General features: G+C 38.1%; 1 protein-coding gene across 1 annotated transcript in view; it reads left to right on the top strand.

Annotated features, from left to right (window-relative positions):
• The first annotated feature begins 18263 nt into the window (after nucleotides 1–18263).
• The window catches only part of lrp5 (low density lipoprotein receptor-related protein 5), a 46940-nt gene continuing 42151 nt past the window's right edge, over nucleotides 18264–23052 (top strand). The window contains exon 1 of the mRNA XM_063479025.1: nucleotides 18264–18492. Coding sequence (XP_063335095.1) covers nucleotides 18408–18492 — 85 coding nt within the window. The 5' untranslated portion in view covers nucleotides 18264–18407. The remainder of the gene's footprint in view (nucleotides 18493–23052) is intronic.

Raw genomic sequence — 23052 nt, 5'->3', positions numbered from 1 at the left:
GAGTAGTTTGCTTTCATCTTACCATATTTTAAGTGCCTTGGGGCGACTGTTGTTGAAATTTGGCGCTGTATAACGGAATTTTCTTCAGTAATCTGTCCTTACTGATGTGGTCATTTTTGAAGAGCAGAAAGTTTTTCTTTTTTGCAAAGTCTTCAAAAACTAAAACAATTTTATCTATTAAAAAACAAAAAAAACCTTTAGTTTCAATGGATTCAGAGACAGCCCCCCACTGTCACACAATGGTACAGAGAAACGTTCAAGGTGTTGCCAGTGGAGCGCCTTAGTGCCATTATAAAGGGCAATTGTGATGCATTCTGTAGGATATGGCGCCCTTTGCTTGATCACCTACCTCGTGACCTTGCTGTGCTATGACATAAAGGGGGATCACATTTTGTTTTTAAACATAATAATTAATGTCTGTATTCCCTTTTCTTTTTCTTTCCCTTGACTGTAAATGTGAAACACTGTATTTGACCCAGACATGTACATTTGTAACTCATGTACCTGTATTTGGTTTTTTTTTCCGTTCTCTTCTTTTTGTTTGTATTTGGCTGTGCTGATTTGTTGCCGTTTGTATTGTTCCCCCCAAAAATCAATAAAGCATTGTTTAAAAAAACAAAACAAAAAAAACCCTTTTGCTCTGCATTTGGTCTTTATCTTTGTGTCGAGAGTGGTGGATTGAGAGAGAGCTTGAAGTCCCCGCAGCATACCTCTAAGACATCTGAGAGAAAGTAAAAGGTCTTAACGTCCAGACTTTTGTGTTTAAATTATACAGAAAGCTATAACAGAGCTTATCTGTGTTATATAATTAATGAGAAATGTAGTTTGAGTAACGAAAATAATTCTAATGTCTGGACGTTGTGTGCATAGACGTGATCTGTGTTTGACCTCGGTAGATTAGTGTCTGTGGGTGGCTGCAGGAATGTGAGAGATAAGAAGTGTGTCACCAGCCCCACATTATACATGATTCTGAATAAAAGAAATGGCATTAGGGTTTGTAATTGTTGAACCAACACCATAATGCATATGTGATTTTGTTGGTAGTTAATTATGCTTAATTGTTTAATACTGATCAGAATATAATCAGTTACAAGTTTAACCAATGTGACAAGTAAGAAAATATAATCTCTGAAATGCTTCTAATAACAGGTCTCTGCCTGAGAGGCTGTGTAGCAATGATGGGTGAGACCAGACGTTATCTCAGAAGCTGTGACATCCAGAAAGAGAAGGGGGAGAAAGGGTGACCAGGTATAAAAGTTAAGTGAAGTCGGGATATGGGGTTCTTCCTTTTGTCTTCTGCAAGATGAACAGTTATAAAGATCTGATGTTCACAGCTAGAAATTGGATGGTTTGGTTTTGTAGCCTTTTCTCTGCTCATTTTTGCCATGTTAGACCATTAGTTCAAGGAGATTTGTATTTCCACAGAAATAAGCACATCTTCAGGCCTGGGTGTGCCCATTCTCTCTAACCTCCTTCCTCACAAGGATCAGAATAATGTCAGCATTGGCCCAGAGTAGGTTAATCAGATAGCTATAATTCAGATGATTTAAAGAATTTTTTAGTGATTTTTATTATTTGATTCTGCTTCTGCTTTGCTCCTGATAAACCGATTTAATAACGGTTTTAAGCTTTGTTAAAATATTTCAACTTTGTGTTATGCTATAAAATATACCAATCGTCATCATATCAGCACAGCTTTTTAAAATTACTTTTTCTGAAAGGTGATTCTTTCTTTTTATACTTACAAGGCTAAAGCAGGAGAAATTTAAAATGCAAACAAACAGTTTGGGTGTTAAGAGGATCACCTGTAATCCTCGAAAGAGGTCAGTTTCACATCTATTGCAAAAAAACATCACTTTCCCTCAGCTTTATTGGGCATTTCAGCATTTAACAACTATTTCTTGATTCTCATGAAGTTGATTAAAATCAAAAATTAAAATTACCAGTGTAGAGGCTAAGCCTACGCTTGAAGCCACTGAGATGTTTGTTAACGGGGGTGACGCGATGTCACTGGTATGCATGAATGAATTAAACAGTCCAATAACGCCATCAGTACTTATCTTACCTAACATCATTTTTGACATAACAGCGCAGCGGTCACAAACTGTTTGCCTTCTTCCGATTAACAACACACCTGACGTCTACCTTAAATACCTTTACATAAACCTACCATACAGAAAACTGAAAAGGGTGACCTCTAGCGGCAACATACGGTATTAACCCAAAAACTCTCCCGAAAGACATCGTGAAAAATTTACAACTTGAACTGAGTGCAGAAGAACACTCTCAGAGATTTGACTGAACTGGGGAAAAAGATAAGCGTCGACTCAGATAGGTCTGTGGTCACAATACATACATAAACTTGAGAAGGGTTCCAATTTCCTAGAGAGGACTGCACAGAAACAAAAAATTATTACCATGAACAAAATGAGAGCCAGACCCTTTGATCGTGCAACATGACAACCAAGGGATTTTTCAATTTAATTTAGTTGACAACAGGAGTTGACTCAACTCAAGGTGTGTTTGAGATGAGTCTAAGAAAGTGTTTTTTCACAGAGGTTTAGGAATGTATATACTGGCCAGTTTATATGAGTCATGTCACATAACACTCAAAGTAATTGATACACAAGAGTCATCTGCAGAGAGGTGATTGCTTCCTAAAAGTCGCGTGCTTGCTCTCTGTGTCCTGTTTGGCAGGAATCAGGCTGCTCTGAACAGCCGAGCGAGTTAATTGACTGAGATAAAAACACAAGGAGCCGTGTGTGGCTGTGTTAAACATGTTATACAATGTGTAACATGCTATAGCTGAAAAGGTAAATCCTTAATATTGTCACCTTAGGCACACAGCTGTGGCCACATTAGAAAAAAAAACCTTAAAGAGAGGGGGAAGAAAGCTAAAACGGTTTGTTTCCAGCTGCACTCTGGAAACAGCACTGTCCTCCTAAGCTCAGCTAAGATACACTGAGGTGAAATGGAGTCTGAGGTCTGAAGAATCACATTTTGAAAAGTCCTTTTGGAAACCATGTGCACTTAAAATATGTATGCAGACTGAGAAAAACAATTATTCTTGCAAGTGTGCCTTTTGAAAAGATACTGTATACATGCACAAACATGACCTGCACACACACACTGACAGATGAACCACACACAAACACTTGCACAGCAGGAGCACTTTCAGGTTGCAGGAACACAAGGTTGCTTTAAGAGGCAAACATGGGAGCCATTAAGGTGTAAAAAATGTGAGAACACAGCTTTCTGGCTTCAAAGGCCTTTTTAGGTTGCCTAGCTTGTGAAAGAGATGACATTCAGTATTGGCATTTCTTACTAAAGTGTGAGGTTGCTGCCTTTCCAAAGCACCAGAGGGCATTTTATTTGTTTTCAGTGGTTTTGGCACAGCAGGCGTGTCTATGCAATCAGTAATTCTGGCACCTCAACGGGTGCCAGGTTGAACCCCCTCTCAACTTTTAATTGTAAAAATCTCTCTTCAAATAAGTAAAGCCAGACACGATTACTACTCTGTAGCTCCTTTTTATGTTTTTCCATAGTTTAGGTCAAAACTGGAGGAAGTAGGAGTGTGAAAGGTGTCTGCAGAATGAGTTATATTTTTTGTAATTGTAAGTTCGATCTGCTCTCTGACATATTTTATGAATTAGTGTGGGCAGCCATAGTGGAATTGTTTCTGGTTCATTAGTATCAAAGTTTTTGTTTTGTTTTAGTATTTTATTTTATTTTAATTTTTTTTATGCTGCTTTAAAATAAGGATGGGAATTGATAAGAATTTTGTGATTTCGATTCCAGTATCGATTCTAATTGGGTTCTCATTGGTTCCTCTTTGAGAGTCACCATCACTAAGCAGTATATCAAATACATTACATTATTCATATTAATTACATGCTGTATGGACAAATGTTTGTGGATGCTGGAGGTGTTTCCCCTCTTTATTGTGATGAGTGTCGGGGTCATTACACCAATAAAGTAATCAGATATACTAAATACAATACTTTTCTTAAAATTATTGGAGTACGTTACTTAATTACTCCCAGGATAAAGTAATTTGTTACACTACTCGTTACATTATTTTTTTGTTTCTTCAAAAATTGACCTGAAACTTAATGTCTCATAACTACCATTTAACAATATAAACCTATAGAGTAGTGAGGACACATATCTGATCGTTATCTTAGTATAAAGCCGACATGTCAAGGATCATGCTGTGTGGCAGGCAGGATGTGGACCAAAACGCAGGACTCAGAAACAGGAAGTTAACTTAAAGTGCAGTTTTATTTGCTGGAACACTCTTGCTAAGAAGTTAATTTTACAAACACAAACTAAGAACCTCAAACCCAAACTAACAACTAAATTAGACTCAAGAAACTAAAACTAGGAAGCATAAACAAGAGAATGAAACCAGAAATTAGGAATAGAATTTCACCAGAACACAAAGGGAGATACAGCACGGAGAAGGTGTGAATGAAGGTTAAATACGCAACAACAAGCAGGGGAAGACTGAGGACTAAAATACAAGAGGGGAACAGATCAAAGAGGAAACACCTGGGAAACACAGCTGGTGCTAATTACACAGACGAGACAGGGGACAGAGGCTGAACACAGAGCAGGACTATCAAAATGGAACAGGAAGCACACAACAGGCACAGAGATGCAGAGTAGACACTGAACAGAGAGAGAGAACCAAAACCTAAGACTAAACTCTTAACATGAATTAAACCAAAACATAGGATAGTGCTAATCAAAACAGCACAGCTAGTGAATCAGAACATAAACCATCATACAGAATAATACCAAAACACCAGAAACTCAAAATGCTGGGTCAAAATTACCCAGAGCAGAGACACGACAACATCAAGCAAAAATGAAAACCAACACAAGAAGACACAATTGCCTCAGAGATTCTAATGTAGAAACACATACAGCTAGAAATGGAGGTGGTAACTTGACTGATCATCCGTTTGTTACCTGTTGAAGCTCAAGGTATGGCTGCTGGGTTGGCATTCACTCACCTTTACAGTTGTCTGGTTTCTTTGCTAAATTAGCATTAGCATGCTATCTGTGCAGGTGCTTGCCAGGAGCATGAGTTGTGTTAACAGCATTATGCTGTTAACACAACATAATAGGACAGGGCAGGGATAGCAGGTAAAGTGGTTGCGATATGATCGGAAGGTCGGGGGTTCGAATCCACTGGACGGCTACCCTGAGGTACCCCTGAGCAAGGTACTGTCCCTACAAACTGCTCACTGAGTGCTGCACTGGCGCTGCACTGGTGGCTGCCCACTGCTTCACTGGGTGAACGGGTTAAATGCAGAGGAGTAATTTCCCTACGGGGACTAACACATACACACATAATGCCGCTATTTCTGTCTTTGATGCAGTTTGCACTTTGCAATCACGCTCTGGTCCTTTTGTGCAATAACTATCTATATTCACGTGAACAATCTATACTCACGCTCATTTCCCATCCCCAGTCATGGCCTCAACATAATTACTCACAGATGCCATCAAATTCTGTCTGGGAGATTGTTGAAACAGCAGTCTAAATCTGCCATTTAAACGGTTCTACATTTTAAAACAGCAGGACATTTTGTGATTTCAGGTACCTGTAAGGATATGGAAAAACATTTCCCTTCCATCTGGGTTGGTTGAGGGGGTCATCTAAAAATTAAAAGGGTTGCAGTTCAATTCCTGGCTGCTCCAGTCTGCATGCCAAAATATTCTTGGGCAAGATACTTGGCATTGTTAGTCTGCTTTCCTATCAGTTCTGCTTAGCGTACTGCATTAATTTTAAGAAAAGTGTTCTGTGTAAAACACTACTTTTTTTTTTTTGAGTAACGACCCCATTACTAAACACAACAATGAGGGGAAATACCTCAGGCACCCACAAACATTTGACCATGCAGCATGCACAAATGTAATGTATTTGATGTATTTGAACTGCTTAACGGCAGTGGTGATTCTCAAAGCGGAGCGAATGAGAACCCAATGAGAATCGATAAGAGATTTGATGTGGAATTAAACTGATAAGTGATATCAATAATGGAACTGGAATCACTAAATTCTTATCAATTCCTGGTCCAAACTAGCCCATCTGACACCAGCAACAGTTTGGTTTGAATTATGCCAATTACAGGATAGATAATGGGGACAAACAAGCATATCTAATACTAACCCACATTGATAAAGTGCTGGCGGGGTTGCATGCTGTTTACTAATCTAAATAGAGTAACACTCCCCTTGGCCCCACTGCACCATCCCTGCTCTGCAGCAGAGCTGCAGACTCTACCCCGCCACATATCTCCACTGCTCAACTGAAATGGAGTACTGTTCTACCGTGCAGCAAGTCCAGTCGTGAAATTTCCTTGCAACTAAATATTGGTAATATAACAAAGTGAATGTGAGTGGGAATAACAACCATGAAGTGGTGTGCCACGTAAAATCACAGAGTGGGGTCAGCGGTCTCTGAGTTACATAGTGAGCAGAGGTCGCCAACTTTCTGTATGATGCTTCTCAACTCGAGTCCATTAGAAAATGTAATCTCAGATCAGAGACCTGCTTTCCCACCAGACATTGCCATCACTAACCTGTGCCCAGACCTGGTAATGTGGTCCAACTCTTGTTGTCGCGTCTACACTGTTGAGCCCACAGGTCCTTGGTAAGACGCCTTTAATGAAGCACATAAAACGAAGCAGCTGTGCTATGCCAATCTGGAAGCTGAATCAGAGGAAAGAGACTGTAGTGTGATGGTGCATTTAATGGAGGTGGAATGCAGGTGATTTATCACCGATTTCACTGCAAGTCTTCTGAAGGAAATCTGGGCATCAGAGGGAAGGCCCAGTGGAATATCATCAAAGACCTCACCACAGTAGCTGAGACAAATGGAAAAGCATGTAGCAGGTAGGGCTGCCACAAACGATTATTTTGATAGTCGACTAGTCACCGATTATTTTTGCGATTAGTCGACTAATCAGATCATGCATCCATTGGACGTAAAACGTACAGCTTATTGCACCAGCATGCATCTGCTCTTATATAACTATCATTAACTTACAGCTTTAAGTGTTTAAGGTATGTGCTAACTAAAAATAAAGACAAGATGATAGTTTATTAAATTTTAATGAAATTTGCAGATTGTTTCGGTGAAGTTTAATAAACTCCTTGCTATCTAAAATATAACGGGACACGAGGGTGTATACCAGTATATTCTCGAGCATCTCACACTTCTGATAACCAGTTGTCTGCTTGACGTTTATTCAGCTGTGTAAAAACTATAACTTTAATCTCAGCCAAACCGATTTACTCAGGAACAATTAAAATACTAAAAAAAGCCAAACAATAACATTTTTAAGTTATCTAAGTGACTTATGTATGTTTAACCTGAATAGCGAAAGACGGCGGTGGGTTTGAAAACGATTTGCCGGGAGTCCGGTGTTCTCACGGGCTCTAGTGAGCCTTGCCCCCGGCTAGCTATCAAGCTAGTGGGTAACAGACGTCTCCGAAAACGTCGGAGCGCGTTTGAAAATATGTGGTGTCTTGATAAACTGAGCAGATATTTGAGGTTTACACAGTTACATTCTCGCCTGAAAATATATTAAACGTTTATTTTGTGACCCAGAAAGAATAATAAGAGTAATATTAAAACTAACTAGCAGCCGCCATTGTTGGAAACTGAGCTGGGCTGCGCTATGAATTCTGGGACAGAGGTACTTCTTCTTCTTCGGGGTTTAATGGCAGCTGGCATCCTTGTACACGCAGTGCTGCCATCTTCTGTTTCAGTCTGTTATTACACTCTTAAATCCTACTACTTATTCCTGCGTCTTTTGTGATCTTACAAAACTTCAAACGACGCGTCGACTATTAAATCAGTCGTCGACGATTTTGATAGTCGACGTAATCGTGACTAGTCGACTAATCGTGGCAGCCCTAGTAGCAGGTTTATCAGAGAAACTCAGGAGAATTTTCTCCAAGCATGACATCCCAGTTCACTTCAAAACCAGTCACACCCTCAGAGAAAAACTAATTCATCCCAACGACAAAACTCCGAAACACAAGCTGTACAGTGCAGATCTCTACATTGGAGAAACCCAACAGCTACTCCATAAATGAAGCAAAGTTTCTGATGTACAAAGTTTTCTGAGTGACCTCACTTTTTCATGCCCAGAGAGGGTTTTTTTGGGTTTTTTTTTTAAAGCTATTTAACTTGGGTGACCAACCGTCCTCTTTTTTTGCACTTCTTGACTTGTAAAAGCCTATATGACATTTTTTATTTCACCATTCATTAACCGCACACAGAAGTCATTGTTTAAATATGTTAAAGTTTTCTTTAAACAAACAGTATTATTAAAGTTCTTTATGACTGGGTCAGGTGTCCTCTTTTTTGGGAGTCAAAATATGGTCACCCTAATTTAACCACATAAAAAAAATTGCTTGTATGAATGGGTGAATAAGGCATGTTGTATAAAGTGCTTTAAGTGCTCAAGCAGAGTTGAAACGAACCAGTCTAGTTACTCCTTTTACTACCAGCCATGTAGGGCAGGAATGCATACAACTGGAGAGGGAGTGTATGGTGTCATGGCCCACCTTGTCCTCCAGGTGGGGTACCTGTCTTTCTCTTTCCTCCAGCTCCTCTCTCCATTGTCTGTGTGAATGTATGAATGGAAACTAACCAGTCTGTTAGCCTGTGAGCAGTGGGCGTGGTCTCAGAAAAACCCCAGGGAGGCACGCCTGTCGTTCATCTCCAATCAAGGCCGTATTTAAACCTGTTCTCCACCACTTGTTGCCATGTTGTCATCTCTGGCTGAGGCGGTTTGTTACTCTAATTCTGTACCTCATTTCTCTTACAAAACCTGCTGGAGAACCTGTAGAAATGAGTTACCTGTTAACCTGCATGACCTGCTCTCTCACCCCGTCTGCTGTAGCTACTTCCCTGCTCTGAGCACTGGAGCTCAGCCCTGAAGAAAGATAGGAGAATCTGTGTTTCTGTTTCCAAAGAAACTTATTTGACCTGGATGAAGAGAGATGCTGATCTGATTTGCTGCTTGATCACCTAGAAGGCTCACTTACCTGCGTACATTTCCTTCCTGTGAAGTGATTAAGAGACTAATCCAAAGTACTTACTTAAATGATCAACATTTCTGTTCCCTACCTGAGTCTTTTAGTGAAACACGAGGGGCTTGGACCACAGTCTCAAGTATGACCAGACACATTTATTGATAAAGTATGGTGGATAGGTGATAAGAAGTGATCTGAGTCGGACTCGGTCAATAAACATACCACCAACATTTATTGTTTACTGTTAAGGAGTTTGGTCTGATACAACTTTATTTTAAATGTATGAACAATTTAGTTTAAGTATATTTTTTGTTATGGATCATCTCAAAAAAGAAAAACTTCCCTTTGCTGAAAATCCTTTAGCAGTTGTTCAGTTCATGTTGAATTGTCTGAATTTAAACCCACAGACAATTCAACAGGTACCCGTATCTGTATGAATCTTTCTCTTTTCTTCTGTACAGTTTCTATGGTTTGTCTTTTCTCTCTTTTTTTTTTCATTTTGGAAAGTACCTTGTACTTTTTGAGTCAGCACCCCAGTCATGATTCTAAGTGAGCTGAGCTGATACTTAAGATTATGATGCAGAATGCTGATTGGTTGGAAAGAAGTGGCATTAGAACTGTCCTATATGCAACACGACATCAGTCATGGCCGTTTTAAATGACTAGACTGGCAGTGCCAACTGTGCCAAGCAGCTATGTACAAATATAAAAAAATATTGGCTCCCTATGCATCAGAGATGTTTCAAGCAGCGCTTCTATCATGATCAGCACTATCTACACAGGAAGTCGCACTTGCAGTGGAAAACAAAGCAAACAAAATAAACTGGTACCAAGAAATTAGTCAAGTTACAGCGGTGGAGCTGAAATATGCTTGTTGAATAATGAATTTAAATAATATGTATGTATTTTAGTTACAATTTTGCCAGTCCTATAACCAAGTTTTTTTTGTCTTTGTTTTTTAAAACCTTTTTCAAATTACATATACCATCTTAAATGATTATGGAATGGTGGCCCTGGATAGGGAGGGTGTATGGATCAGACTGAGGTCTAAAATAACTTGCATTTTTTCATTTTTGTTTTAATGTGCATACTTTTCAGAGTTGTCTGAAAAGACGTACGTAGCCGGGTATTTTTGAAAACGCAGATTTTTCTATGCGTTTGCACCTTTCGTCCACACGTAAACGGCGTTTTTGGTCAATGAAAACGGAGATTTCTAAAAACGTCTGCCAGGGTGGATATTTTCGAAAACTCCGTTTTTGCATTTACATGTGGATGAGAAAAACGGAGAAAACGCAGCGTCAAAGGTGTGCGCCTTTTTTGACGTCACACTGTGCGCCACGTTATTGTTTCGGTGAAATGAATTTCCACAATACTGTTACTGTTAATTGTACTCTCTGCAGTGTTTAAATGCTTACATATACACACACAGTTACTGTCCCTCCACACATACGACTCGGTTCTGCTTCTATGCCCCATCTTTGTTTACCATTTCCCGCCGAGGCTTCTAGACTTCTGATTGGCCAACATTTCTACACGGTTAGGAATATATCGCCACCTGCTGCTTTGGCATGTTCCTAGCAGCGTTTTCCTTCATTTCTGCGTTTACGTGTGGACGGGATTATTTTTTAAAACGAAAACGGAAAATCTCCGTTTTCAAAAATACCCGTGTACGTGTGGACGTAGCCTGAGTGGCATGATGTTCTGCTGTGAGCTGAGTGAGAGTCTGAGCAAAAGATACCACATGTGAAAGAGTTTTATTTAGAAAAGTCAGTGTTTACCACAGCCAGCTGGGAGCCTCACCTGTTCCTTGTTACCCACGGAGAAAGCGAGAGGTATTTGTTAGACTCAGCTATATTACTTCTAAGCCTTGGACTTGGGCAGAAAGAAGAATGCAGACCTATGCAGAGACTGTTTTGATATTTGTAGAGCAGTGTGAAGTCAGGCCAGCGGCTGTGAGTTGCAGGTGACTGCTGAAAGAAAAAATATTTTATTACTGCATTCCAGCACCAGGGTGGGTGCATAGAAATGGAATAAACTAGATGGGATGCAGTAGGCTTTTTAAAATTACTATGCAGTACGAGCTGTCAGCATTTACAAGGTGACACTGAGTGCCAGGTGACTAAATTGCTGAATACCCCACATACTGTTTACATATAGGGAGTTTCACTCAATTCAGAATTTTTTTGGAACTTCATTTTTCTTTTTGGATAACTGAAAAAAAAAAAAGTTTAATGAAAACATACAGTCAAGCAGTCACAAAACCAAGCTAACCCACATTATCCCAGCTTGATATTACAATGTTTCAAGGTTTCTTAATATGTCAAATATTTACCTTTCTTGCCTTTTCTCAGACACAAAAAGTTGAAGATGATAAAAATTTCTTTTTTTTTAAATTTTTTTTATAGTGATAGGAAAAACTAGCTGTGGCTGCTATAGGCTGACACATTTTACTCACTAAAGAATAAAATCCTAATCCTTATTACCCAAGACCTGTTTTAGTTCCAAAAATGCGTCCCTTTGTCCCAAAAAATATTCTGTTCATGAGGTCATTCATTTGTCCCAGACATTTCCCAACAGATTTGTATATCTTGCTCATACATGATACTCTGAGTTACCTGGCTACACTTGAATTAATAACATGGGGGCTCTATAAATAAAGATTATTTGTATCATATTAAAATGATGATCACAATAAATTTAAGGTTCGCCACATCTTAGTTTGCACTGGTTATGTCTGTTGCTGTACAACAGCCTTTAAGATGATCATTAATTCATTTGACTTCAGAGATGGAAAGTTAATAAAGACAGGAGTTGAAATGGTCCTTCTCTCCAACAGAGGAAAAATATTAGTGGGTAGGAAAGATTAATCTAATCTGAATATGACAAATATTTATCTGTAATGAAGTGAAATTTGCAAACGTGGTTCCCTTTAATATGAAAACAACAATGAGAACATGTCAACATATGCTTTTTCTAATCCATCGTTGTACAACAAAGCAACACCAGCATTTGATGTGACATTAGGAGCCTTGCCTGGAGTTGGATTCTTTGAGTAAGTCCTTATAAATTCTCCTTAACGTGTTTCCTTCACCTCATGATGTTTTCCATCAAGGTCGAGGCAAAGTTATTAAGAAAAGATCCATCAGGGACTGTCTCTCCTCCGCCTAGGTGTCTTCTACGTTGTGAAGACTGCGGGTGGGGTTGGGGGTGGGGCGGTCCATTTACCAGTGCAGGTTGGCTGACACACCTTATCTACTGTAACCACGCTCCTGTGTTATAGTATTTAGTGTATCAGCATCATGAGCCATTGAATGCTCAGACTCACTCATGTCTGTTATTCACAGTTTTGCTCATCCAACTTCCCTTTGGCTTGAACCATGGCTAACCTACAAGATCCCACTTGTAGGTTAGCCAGCAGAGCTCAAGTTAGCTGAAATGTACCTCTGTTTCCTGTGTCTCTGAAAATCCACTGTTCTCTACAACAATGCCACCGCTGCTTCAAGCTTTCCTCAGCTCAATCTATAGGGAATACTTTTACATAATTAATTAAATTGACTGTTCATAACAGCTTTTCTATCTATCTATCTATCTATCTAGCTATCTAGCTATCTATCTATGTATGGAGGGAAAAATGAATTTGAGAAAACAATTGAAGCTTTTACCCACTGATACAGGAGATGCACAGGGGACAAAAGACACAGTGGAAGACAAATGTATGTACATGGGGGACACATTATGACACAGCTGTGAACAGGGCACAGGTACTACCTACTCTGTATTTCATATTCTATGTTACGAAAGCTGCCAGCCTCTCTACATGTGCTTGGAAAGACAGAGGAGAGGAACATGTGTTTTGAGTTTTCAGAGCCTTTAAAGTGAAGAGCCAATTGGAGCAGAGAAGCAAGGTACTGAGAAAATAGAGAAGAAATGAGAGCGTTGGCTTAGGTTTAGGTGAGTTTGAAGACCAAGAGTTATTCTTTTGTTTGGAAAACAATATGTCCCCAAGTTACCTTCTCCTCTGGTCTATTTTACTGACGCAAAGACCGGGCTAAAGTATTGACCAGAATAATTCATCATTTATTTGAGATTTTTCATTGTTGGACTGTGTACTCCTCCTGGAAAATGTTATGGAATGTCTAGCATTATGTTGTGCAGATATGCAGTCAAACAATCAGCATGGCTTTGGGGCCAATGGATGAGAAGTTAATACATATAAAGCTCCATTCGCATTCTTTCTTTTTTCTTTTGCAGTACAAACACTGACACACACGGTTTGTAGTTAAATGTACAGTAATCTGAAGACACATGCACGATTCATGACCATCAATGCTATTGTCACACAGGTCCATTCTACTGCTTTCAATATGAAATAGAAAAGGCTGGAATTTACTCCTTTTCTTGTCTCACCGATGATAATAAAGCTTTAAATTGTAAATGAACAGTCTAAATACAGTACTTTTCTATTCTTAACTTCAAATTTATATTGAGAATTTGAGCATCAGCGCATCTGCCATATTTCAGTCATGACAGATGGCTGCCCCTCCCTGAGCCTGGACGTGCCGAAGGTTTCTTCCTGTTAAAAGGAAGGTTTTTTTTCTTTCCACTGTTGCCAAGTGCTCTATCAAAGGAGCTAGTTTCATTGTTGTGGTTTTCTTTAGTATTATTGCAGGATTTCTACCTTACATCATTGAGGCAACTGCTGTTGTGATTTGGTGGTATATAAATAAAACAGAATTGAATTGTCTACTGACGGTTCCCATCTATCCTATCAGAGTCTGAAACAAATCTACAGAGAAAAACATAAAAACTGCAACTATTCAATTATGTGATATTTCAATTTTTCCTTTTTAATGGGACTGCAATTCTGTTTCTGCATGATTATTTGCTATTGTGTTTAAATATTTTTTTTATTTTGCCAAAATATTGCAAAATTTAAGAATCTGCTACAGTGAAGAGACCTGGATGTACTTTACTGTACACATGTGTCCTCTGCAAGAGTGAAGCAAGAAGGTTAATACAAGTGTCTGTGAAATGTGAGGATGTAATCTGGATATTTTTCATTTCATTTATGTATATATATATCTATATATATCTATAGATATATATATAGATAGATAGATAGAGATATATATATATATGTGTGTGTGTGTGTGTGTGTGTGTGTGTGTGTGTGTGTGTGTGTGTGTGTGTGTGTGTATTAACAGTTTTTAACAGTTGCAGTTTATCCGCTTGTAGCATTTTATTACTTGTAGTGTTTTATTTATTGGCTCACAGTTTTGAAAAAGATTACGGTTTTAGTTTAGTGTAACTAAATGTTAAATGTTAACCTGTGTAATGTTTTTGTTTTGTAGACTTGCCATCCAGCTGTTTAAAGTGGTTTTTTTAAAGTCATATATAACTAAAAAATATATACTATATTAAATAATAGATTAATCTTTGACAAAGAGAATAGCAGCCATGCTCTATGTTACAGATTTGTCAGCCTTTTGGAATTACCAGATACATTTTTTAAATATTTGAGATCTCAAATATTAAATTGCAAGGTGTATGTTTGCTGTTTTTTTTTTTAATCTTAGCTTTTATGGCTTAAAATCTGATTTGGGGGTTTAACATTAACTGGCATTAAAACAGCATAACAAAGAAGCCTGAGAACTTTACTCAGTCATGTTACCTTCAGAAAATGCTGGTAATGTGAGAACTGTGAACACTTTCTATACAGCCTGATTTTGATACTGAACTCCACTTAGCAGATTTTTTAGAGTGTACTTTGCCCTTATCACAGTATGAGCATCTACTCAACCAGAATAACCTGCTGGTGCAATGTACAGATAATAAATGTTAGCTATGTATCTTAAATGGGATTTTGTAACAAAGAAACACTCATAACTTACTACTACTAATATTTACATTTGTTTGAAGATCTGAAACATTTAAGTGTGACAAACACTTAAATGAAAGGCAGGATACTCTCACAGAATTGCACATAGTTCTTTTTGTGTAATCTTTGAAGGAGCTTTTCTAAACTGTCTAAAAAAAGTTCTTTGAGAGTTTGCTTTTCTTTATTCATCATTTCAAACTACAAAAAAAGTCAGCTACTTAGAAATGCTTTTGGAGTTCTTTCTGCATATTTATAATGTTTTTGTTTTTTTTTAGGGTCCATTCTAAGTTGTTGTGATTGTATCGTGGTTCACATCTACCAGATTTTACTAAGAAGAATGACTTTGTCAGTAACTAAGCTATATGCCTGTATTTGTTGGGAGGGGTGCCTCTATGAGGTATAGCTCCAATGTCATGTCCTAAATTAAAACATCTGACTCTAAGTAGCATACTGGAAGGAGCCATTTACACAATCTCCAATCTCCACTATTCTTGTGTTTGTGTTGTAGATGAAATTTAGACCACAGTTCATAAACAGTGAGTGCCGAAATCCTATTGAGTGACTACTTCAGTGAGTATTTTTTTGCATTTACAATAATGCATGCTATTTGCTGTGGTATAATAATAATGTATACTTTATTGATCCCCGTGGGGAAAATCCTCTCTGCATTTAACCCATTCACTTAGTGAAGCAGTGGGCAGCCACTGGGCACCTGGGGAGCAGTGTGTAGGATGGTACCTTGCTCAGGGCTACCTCAGGGTAGCCGTTCAGTGGATTCAAACCCCCGACCTTCCAATCATGGGTCCACCACTCTACCTACTGAGCTATCCCTGCTCCGGGGATGCCAGTATGCCAGCTAACAACAGCTGCACAACACAAGAGAACCTTCCAGTATCTACAGAAGATTTATATAAACACATAATGTATAATGCTGTATACAGCCTTTATCTGTTTTTTTTTGACATTACTTAAGAAACTGATATTGCACCTTTTTTTTTAGTGTGATCTGGAAATGATTTATTGTCTACTTCACTGATTTTACTGAATAAGCAAATCCAACATTTGATTCATAAAACAATGGCCTGAAGTGCAATGAACAATGCAGCACACACTGAGGTGTTAAACAATATTAAAATGCTTTACACATTTAAATTTATCTAAATGCATTTTCTTGGTCAACACTATACTGAGTGCAAAAGTGTGTGTTTGACTGAATGTATTTAAACAGCTGAATGAAATTAGACAGCATTTTCTAGTTTGTTGCGTCTAAAGATATCCAGAGGAAGACAATGATAATTTATTTTGGGGGAACGCTCCAGTGTAACATAAGGATATTTATGATTTCACTGTATTGCTGGCAAAGACTAAAAATTTGAAGTAAAGTAACTTCTCTTCCTGTTCCTCTTGCTTATTTGCAAAAATGAAAATGCAAAAGTAAATGCTCTCTGTATCATGTTCAGATAAGAACAAATATTCTTAACTATACAATTTCGGATTTTTTATTAATGTAATCAACAATCAAAGACATTATTTAGGGGGCACACAGTTTTCATCTGTCTCTGGTTTGGGTGGCTAGTAACAGCAGCACACAGTACAAATGACAAGAACTGATAATAATACAAATAATTGTCACACTCTTTTATGATCACGTTTGCTGATGATTGTTTCATACAGCAGTATATCATATAGCACAGGCATTTTTTACATGTATTTTTCATTTTTAGAGTTTTTAATGAAAATGACCTTGAATCTAATCAAATATGATGTGTAACATGGGCCTTATCAAAAACTGTCTGCTTCCACTCACTTTTTATGTGACTTGAAAACATGGATTTTATTGGTTAAATGCTACAAGTCTTGTTTGCAAACTTTACAACAGACCACTGGAGGATTTGGTCCGGATTGGTATTTGATGTTTCTAAGCCATAAGTAATAATCTCAGGCTCAGTGTATTTTTTTTTTTGCATGATTATTTGTTATTGAGTGATTTCCATAATATTTATCTAAAAATATTATGGAAATTACATTACCAGTTACTGATATCGTTAGACTGGTGTATAAGTACGATATTTCTTTAACTAGTCGATGATTACATGGCTTACTTGCTTTTGCATTTAAAACCAAGCACATTTGGGGAAGACTGAGGTATGCTGCAATACATCCTGGAAGTCAGTTTGATTTAAAAAAAAAAAATGCTTGGAGTCCAGACAAAAACAAGCTAGAGTTCTTGCTTAATTTGAATGGTTGTTTGGTTACTTTAATTTACAAGGTTATCCTGTATCAACATCAGTGTATTTAATAAGGGCATCATATGATGTCATGACTGACAGGGTGAGGGTTGTTAGAAAATTTTGCTGTCACTGTCCCCACTAAGGACACATTTAATGATTTTTGTTACTTATTAATTTGATATTTTATTGCTTATGAATGACAAAATCGGCAAATCCATTAAAAATTCCTGTAAGTGTAGGCTAAAATGACCTGTTGCAGCATGTCTTTTTGCAAACCTATGAAAAAAGTCAGCTTCATTTCCAAAATCAGTTACAGCTGATATTCGATCAAGTGTGACAAAAAAAAATCGGCTTTTGAAATTATTGTATTTTTGTACAAGAAATATTTTAATAATGTTTATTCTTCCCAAACATATCATTCTTCCTGTCTGTGAATTTCATCTGTATCTGCAGCCATTTACGACAGACATATGTATCAACAAACAATAATTGCTGTTTGATGAATTTTACTTCAAAACTGTAATATTGCATTCTAAAGATGCTAGAATGTTATTAGAAAGCAAAACTTAACTTGGGGAATTTTAATATTACCATCCCTGATTCGTGTTGAAATATCCGACTCTCCCGATTTAATAAATTCTGTGATTGATTTTTTCATTTGCTATCATCTTTAATGACGTGGATTATTAGCATACACAGAGAAATCCAGGTTATTTTAAGTGTCTCGCCCCACTCGACATAAACAGCAAGTGGAAGGAGTCTCTTTGTTTCATCCTAGTTTTACAGAGGTTCACTTCATTTAAAAGTCACACTTTACATCTTGTTTTAGAATTTCGTGTGCAGGAACATAAAAGTCTGTCCTTAAAGCAACAGAGCAGCGTTTACTCTAACTGCTGTCCAACATCTGATGTTTATGACATTTACACAAAAGTCAAATTAGTAAGAATAAAAAATGGGACAGCCTCGTGTTGAGTGACGTAATTCCACGCCCGCCTGCCCTTTCTCTCAGTGCGCGAGCTCGAGAGTCCAAAGTATAAAGTAGCGCGAGCGCCTTAAGTGGGACGGGGTGGGGGGGAATGTAGTCGATAGCGAAGGACACACAGAAGCGCACCCTCCTGCATGCAGCCACATCTGGCTTTACAGTGGAACACAGACCATATGTGTACATGTGAGCACTGAGGAGTGGAGGGCTTCACAACTCGACTGAGGAGTAAATATAAGAAAATGGACCCGGAGTTATGGATTTAAAGTGCAGAGGACTTGAAATGGGCGGTCTACTGGTGGCGTTGCTGCTCTGGAGTTGCCTTCTGTCGGCGGTTGACGGTACGTTTACTTTTTGTTCACAACATGGATCCTCAAGAAAGGTGGAAGCACGAAAGCTGATAAGAACACTGGTGAACACGGTCCGAGCCTGCCGCGCATTTGTGCACTTCACTGCCCTCAAATGTTACCACATTTGGTCAGTCTAAGTCTAGCAACGATTTCTTGTGTCAAACTTTAGATTTTTATATCCCAAGGGCAAACCAACACAATGGAAGTCTTTAAACTTTGAATTGGTGTTGGCGACACGCTCTATGAGAAGGATTGTGTAACCAAACGGACCCCTGCTTTCCCCCTCAGTTTTACAGCCGTCACAGTTACAGGAAAAGAAATTAACTTTAAAGTCAGCCTGGCTGTTTTGTCGGGCCTCGGTAGCTCCAGCCATTCGTGCTCGGTGTCGGATGTCAGCCAGTCTTTCTTCTGTAATGGTGCAAATACGCCGGTATGTTTATTTGAGAAAGAACACACCAGAGAACAAGGCAAACATTTTCCAATGAGGATCGATGTCTTTATAAGCATTCCCTTCTCCACCGCCTGAATTGCGCTATTACTATTTAATCGCCTGAAACTGCTCAGCGAGAGGCGGAGCTTAGTTTTCTCTCATATGGATACATTTTTGCAGGTCCTGGTGCTTTCTATGCGGCCACTTACAGCTCAGGCATATTATTTCATGCTCCAATAATTCATATAAAATTAACTTCTAAAAACTCTAGCTCCCTTTAAGCTCACTCAGTTGTTTTTTTTAAGGTACAGGTAAGACCGATTCCAGATTTGTTGATGAAAGTTGCAATCTTTGCTTTTCTACTTTCCGTCAGTGTCACCGGGCCACTGACGGAAAGCTAGTTATAACTTTGCATAACAATAATTTACATAAGAAGAATGACCAAAGTGGAGGTTATCTCTGACTTCATTCTAACTTAACAGTTTGAGCTATATGCCGCACCTACTCAGCTATTTTATCATTAAAATTTTACTGAGTCAGCTACCTCATCATGTCGTCACTGAGCTGGTTAGCTGGTCAATTATGTGTTAAAAGAATCTTAGTGGTTTTACTACTCAAACAAAGAGCATGAAGTGTAGTTGCTGACTGTGTAAATGTATATTATGAGGGTCAAAAAAACAAAATGTGTCCACAGTATTTGTGTTTGTTGGATTGGGTATAGCCCTCAAGCACACAATAGTGACATTTCTCAAGAACTTCACTTATCGTTCTTAATCCTTGACTAGATAGTAGATAATAGAGAACCGACTGAAAGGCACTGTATTACTGAATCTTCAGATTTCATCATTCCTTTTTATGATCGCTAAGTAGCTCATACACTTTCTCTGAGTTATTTTTGATAAACTTTTAACCAAACACAGCCAGAGAAAACGCAGTAAATACTCACTCATTACTTATTACTCCAACTACTGCCAACCTTCTAGTAGTAAGTCCTTCATGATTACCTTACAACTGTGGTATTAGGTAAGGAACAATTCTAAGCTTGAGAGCTGGGTGAGTAATTTTCTTTTCTTTTAGTTTTCACTTCAGTTTAACTGTAGAGAAAGCACAGTGCTTTTTATTTAATGACATGTAGCTAACAGCAATAATTATTTTAAAGGTTAGGGACTAAAAAACAATGTCATGGTTTAATAGTTGATAGAAAATAAAATAAATTGTGGCAGTATATAAAACATACATTTTATATTAGCACGTAAATACTACAAACATGTTAATGCATCCAGTAAAATGCTAATGAAGCCTAATTTGTGAGCAAAGAATAATTCTTTAAACACATTTTGTTACTAATATTTACATCATTTTCATTCAGTAATCTTTCAACAGAGGTCCTCTAATTCTGTTCAAGTATGTTTAAGTTGTTTTTGCTACTTTTTGCCTGAGCACCACTGTGTCATTGTTATAATTTAAGTGTCCTCTTATTTAAAGTGAAGCATATTTAGTTAGGACTTCAGTTTTTTCTTAACAGTTTTTTTTTCTAACAGCACAGTAGGCCAGTTGAAAAATTCCTTAGGCCTGTTGTACTATTTTCAAATGAAATCTTTCACACACTTTCAGCTGTGTCATAAATGGTAACAAAGTCCAACAAGAACCTGTTGCTCAAAGTAACATATTTATCTTGTACCCTTGAGAAAGCATGACACTATTCATTATCACTTACAGTTGAAGAGTAAGAGTAATGTAAAATTAAAACATACGATGTACGGTGTCAGTACTGAACTCTCACCAGCCTCTAACCTCCACTGGTACATAGTGGAACTTTAGGTCCACATCACTGATATAACCATAAGAACATTCATCCAAATCATGTATATGTTTCCTACAGATCCACATCTAGGATGTATTTGTATGTGCATGAGTCTATGCCTTTCAAGAAAATCTCTCATCCTGAACTCAGTTTCTCCTGTTTTGGGCGGCAACTGTCCTTGTTTTGCTCTTTACCCTTGGTAACCATGAAACACTTCACCACCTGCCGCAGGTTCTTCTTAGTGTGGTGCTTAGCAGATTTCCAGAGGAAAACAGTTGGAGCTGACATACACAGAACCACAGGATGAGATCCTTTCTGGGAGGCCACTGAAAGACATAGAGGACTGTCACAATAGCAACATTAGCTACAGATTATGTAAGATAATATACCTGGCTGGCCACCCAGGCATAATAAGTACACTCTATGTGTAGGAAACACTGAGATAGCTTTGCCTGTTAGGAACATGACTATTAATATGGTGATTGACATTAGAATATAGCAATATTTATACACAGTATCAAGCATTCCATAGTTAGCATTTTGCAGCACAGCAGTGATTGTGTATTAATTCAGTTCAATTTTATTTATATAGCACTAGATCACACCTTGATAATGATGAATTACAGTAGTCCAGCCTAAAAGTAATAAATGCATAAACTAGTTTTTCAGCATCACCCTGAGAGAGGATATTTCTAATGTTAGAGATATTGCACAAATTGAAGAAAGCAGTCCTACATATTGGTTTAATATGTGCAATGAAGAACATATCCTGGTCAAAAACGATTTCAGTCTTTTCCTCACAGTGTTACTGGAGGCCAAGATAATGCTGGCCTCCAGTAAGCATCTGGTTAGACACCATGTTTCTAAGATTTTTAGGACCGAGTACATTAACCTTAGTTTTATCTGAATTTAGAAGCAGGAAATTAGAGTCTATCCAGGTCTTTATGTCTTTAAGACATTATTTCAATAATTGATGTATGTTATCAGGCTTCTTGGATAGATAAAGTTGGGTATCATCTGCATAGCAGTGAAAATGTATGCTCTGCCTTCTAATGATACTATCTATGGGAAACATGTATAATGTAAACAGAATTGGCCCTAGTGCAGAACTCCGTGAACTGCATAATTAACCTTAGTATCTGAAGAGGATTCTCCATTTACATGAACAAATTGGAGTCTTATAGATACGTATAATTCCGATCACTATGGTGCAGTACCTTTAGTCCACTGTTGGAGGCTATAAGAAGATCAATTGTTCACTAATGCCTTTTCTGTACTGTGATGAGCTCTGAATCCTGACTGAAACTCTTCAAATCAACCATTCCTCTGCAGATGATCAGTAAGTGGTATTAGCTCAAGCCGTAAACACATCCTGAACACATGTGGCACACCAGAGCTAATGCTGTGCTAAAATGCTGCTCATTCAGTGCCTCCAGTGTAGACACAGTTACTAAAAAATGTGCATGAGAAGGAATAATTGAAGTGGTCCTGAAAGAACAATGATATCCCAAGCATGTCTGTACACAGCCACTGGCTAAAAAAAAGGTGCAATACCATGCAAGTGTGTGTATGTTGACAGGTATCCTTATGAAACTGTAAGAAGAGATGAATGGCACTCATATCTGATGTTTAAAATGTTTTAGTACAGACCTCTGCCTGTGCTGAAGCAATTCAGTTCAATTCAAATCAGTTTTATTTATAAGGTGCCAAAACACAACAGCATTCGCCTCAAGGTGCCTTATATTGCAACGTGAAGACCCTACAATACTACAAACCAAAAACAGCTAAATCCCAGCAGCAACAATACAGCTACATTTATAATACTGTTGTTCTCATTCACATGTTTTTGTGTTTCTGTTGTCAGACATTATTACAATATTGGATGGAAAATGAAATGCTGCTGTAATTGAACCTCATAAATGCCACATGCTAACAAGTTACTGTGGCACAACATCGAAACTGTTTTATGCTTAAGTTGTGAGGATAAAAAGCGGATGATCACAGTTGAAAACAGCTAGGCTGTGTGTTTTGCCAATATTCACAATTAATATAAAGAAGCTTTCAGGCAACAACTTTGGGCCCTCTCTGGTGTGGCATACATCAGGGTTTTGCAAATCCACACTTTAACACCAAACTCATGTTCTGAGATTTACAAGTTAGGATATGTTTGATTTGTTACTACTAAAAAGTTGATGTGATTTCCAGCCTTGCAGAAACTCACTGAATGAGATGCATTAGAATATGAGAAGGGAAGGGAAAATGGTTTAAGGGTAGGAAGGGAAATCTGAGGAGCTAAACGTGAGGAGAAGGGGTATGG

The sequence above is a fragment of the Pelmatolapia mariae genome, linkage group LG7 (genome assembly GCF_036321145.2).
Source record: "Pelmatolapia mariae isolate MD_Pm_ZW linkage group LG7, Pm_UMD_F_2, whole genome shotgun sequence".
NCBI classification, from domain to species: domain Eukaryota; kingdom Metazoa; phylum Chordata; class Actinopteri; order Cichliformes; family Cichlidae; genus Pelmatolapia; species Pelmatolapia mariae.
This window is presented reverse-complemented; position numbering and strand designations above follow the sequence as displayed.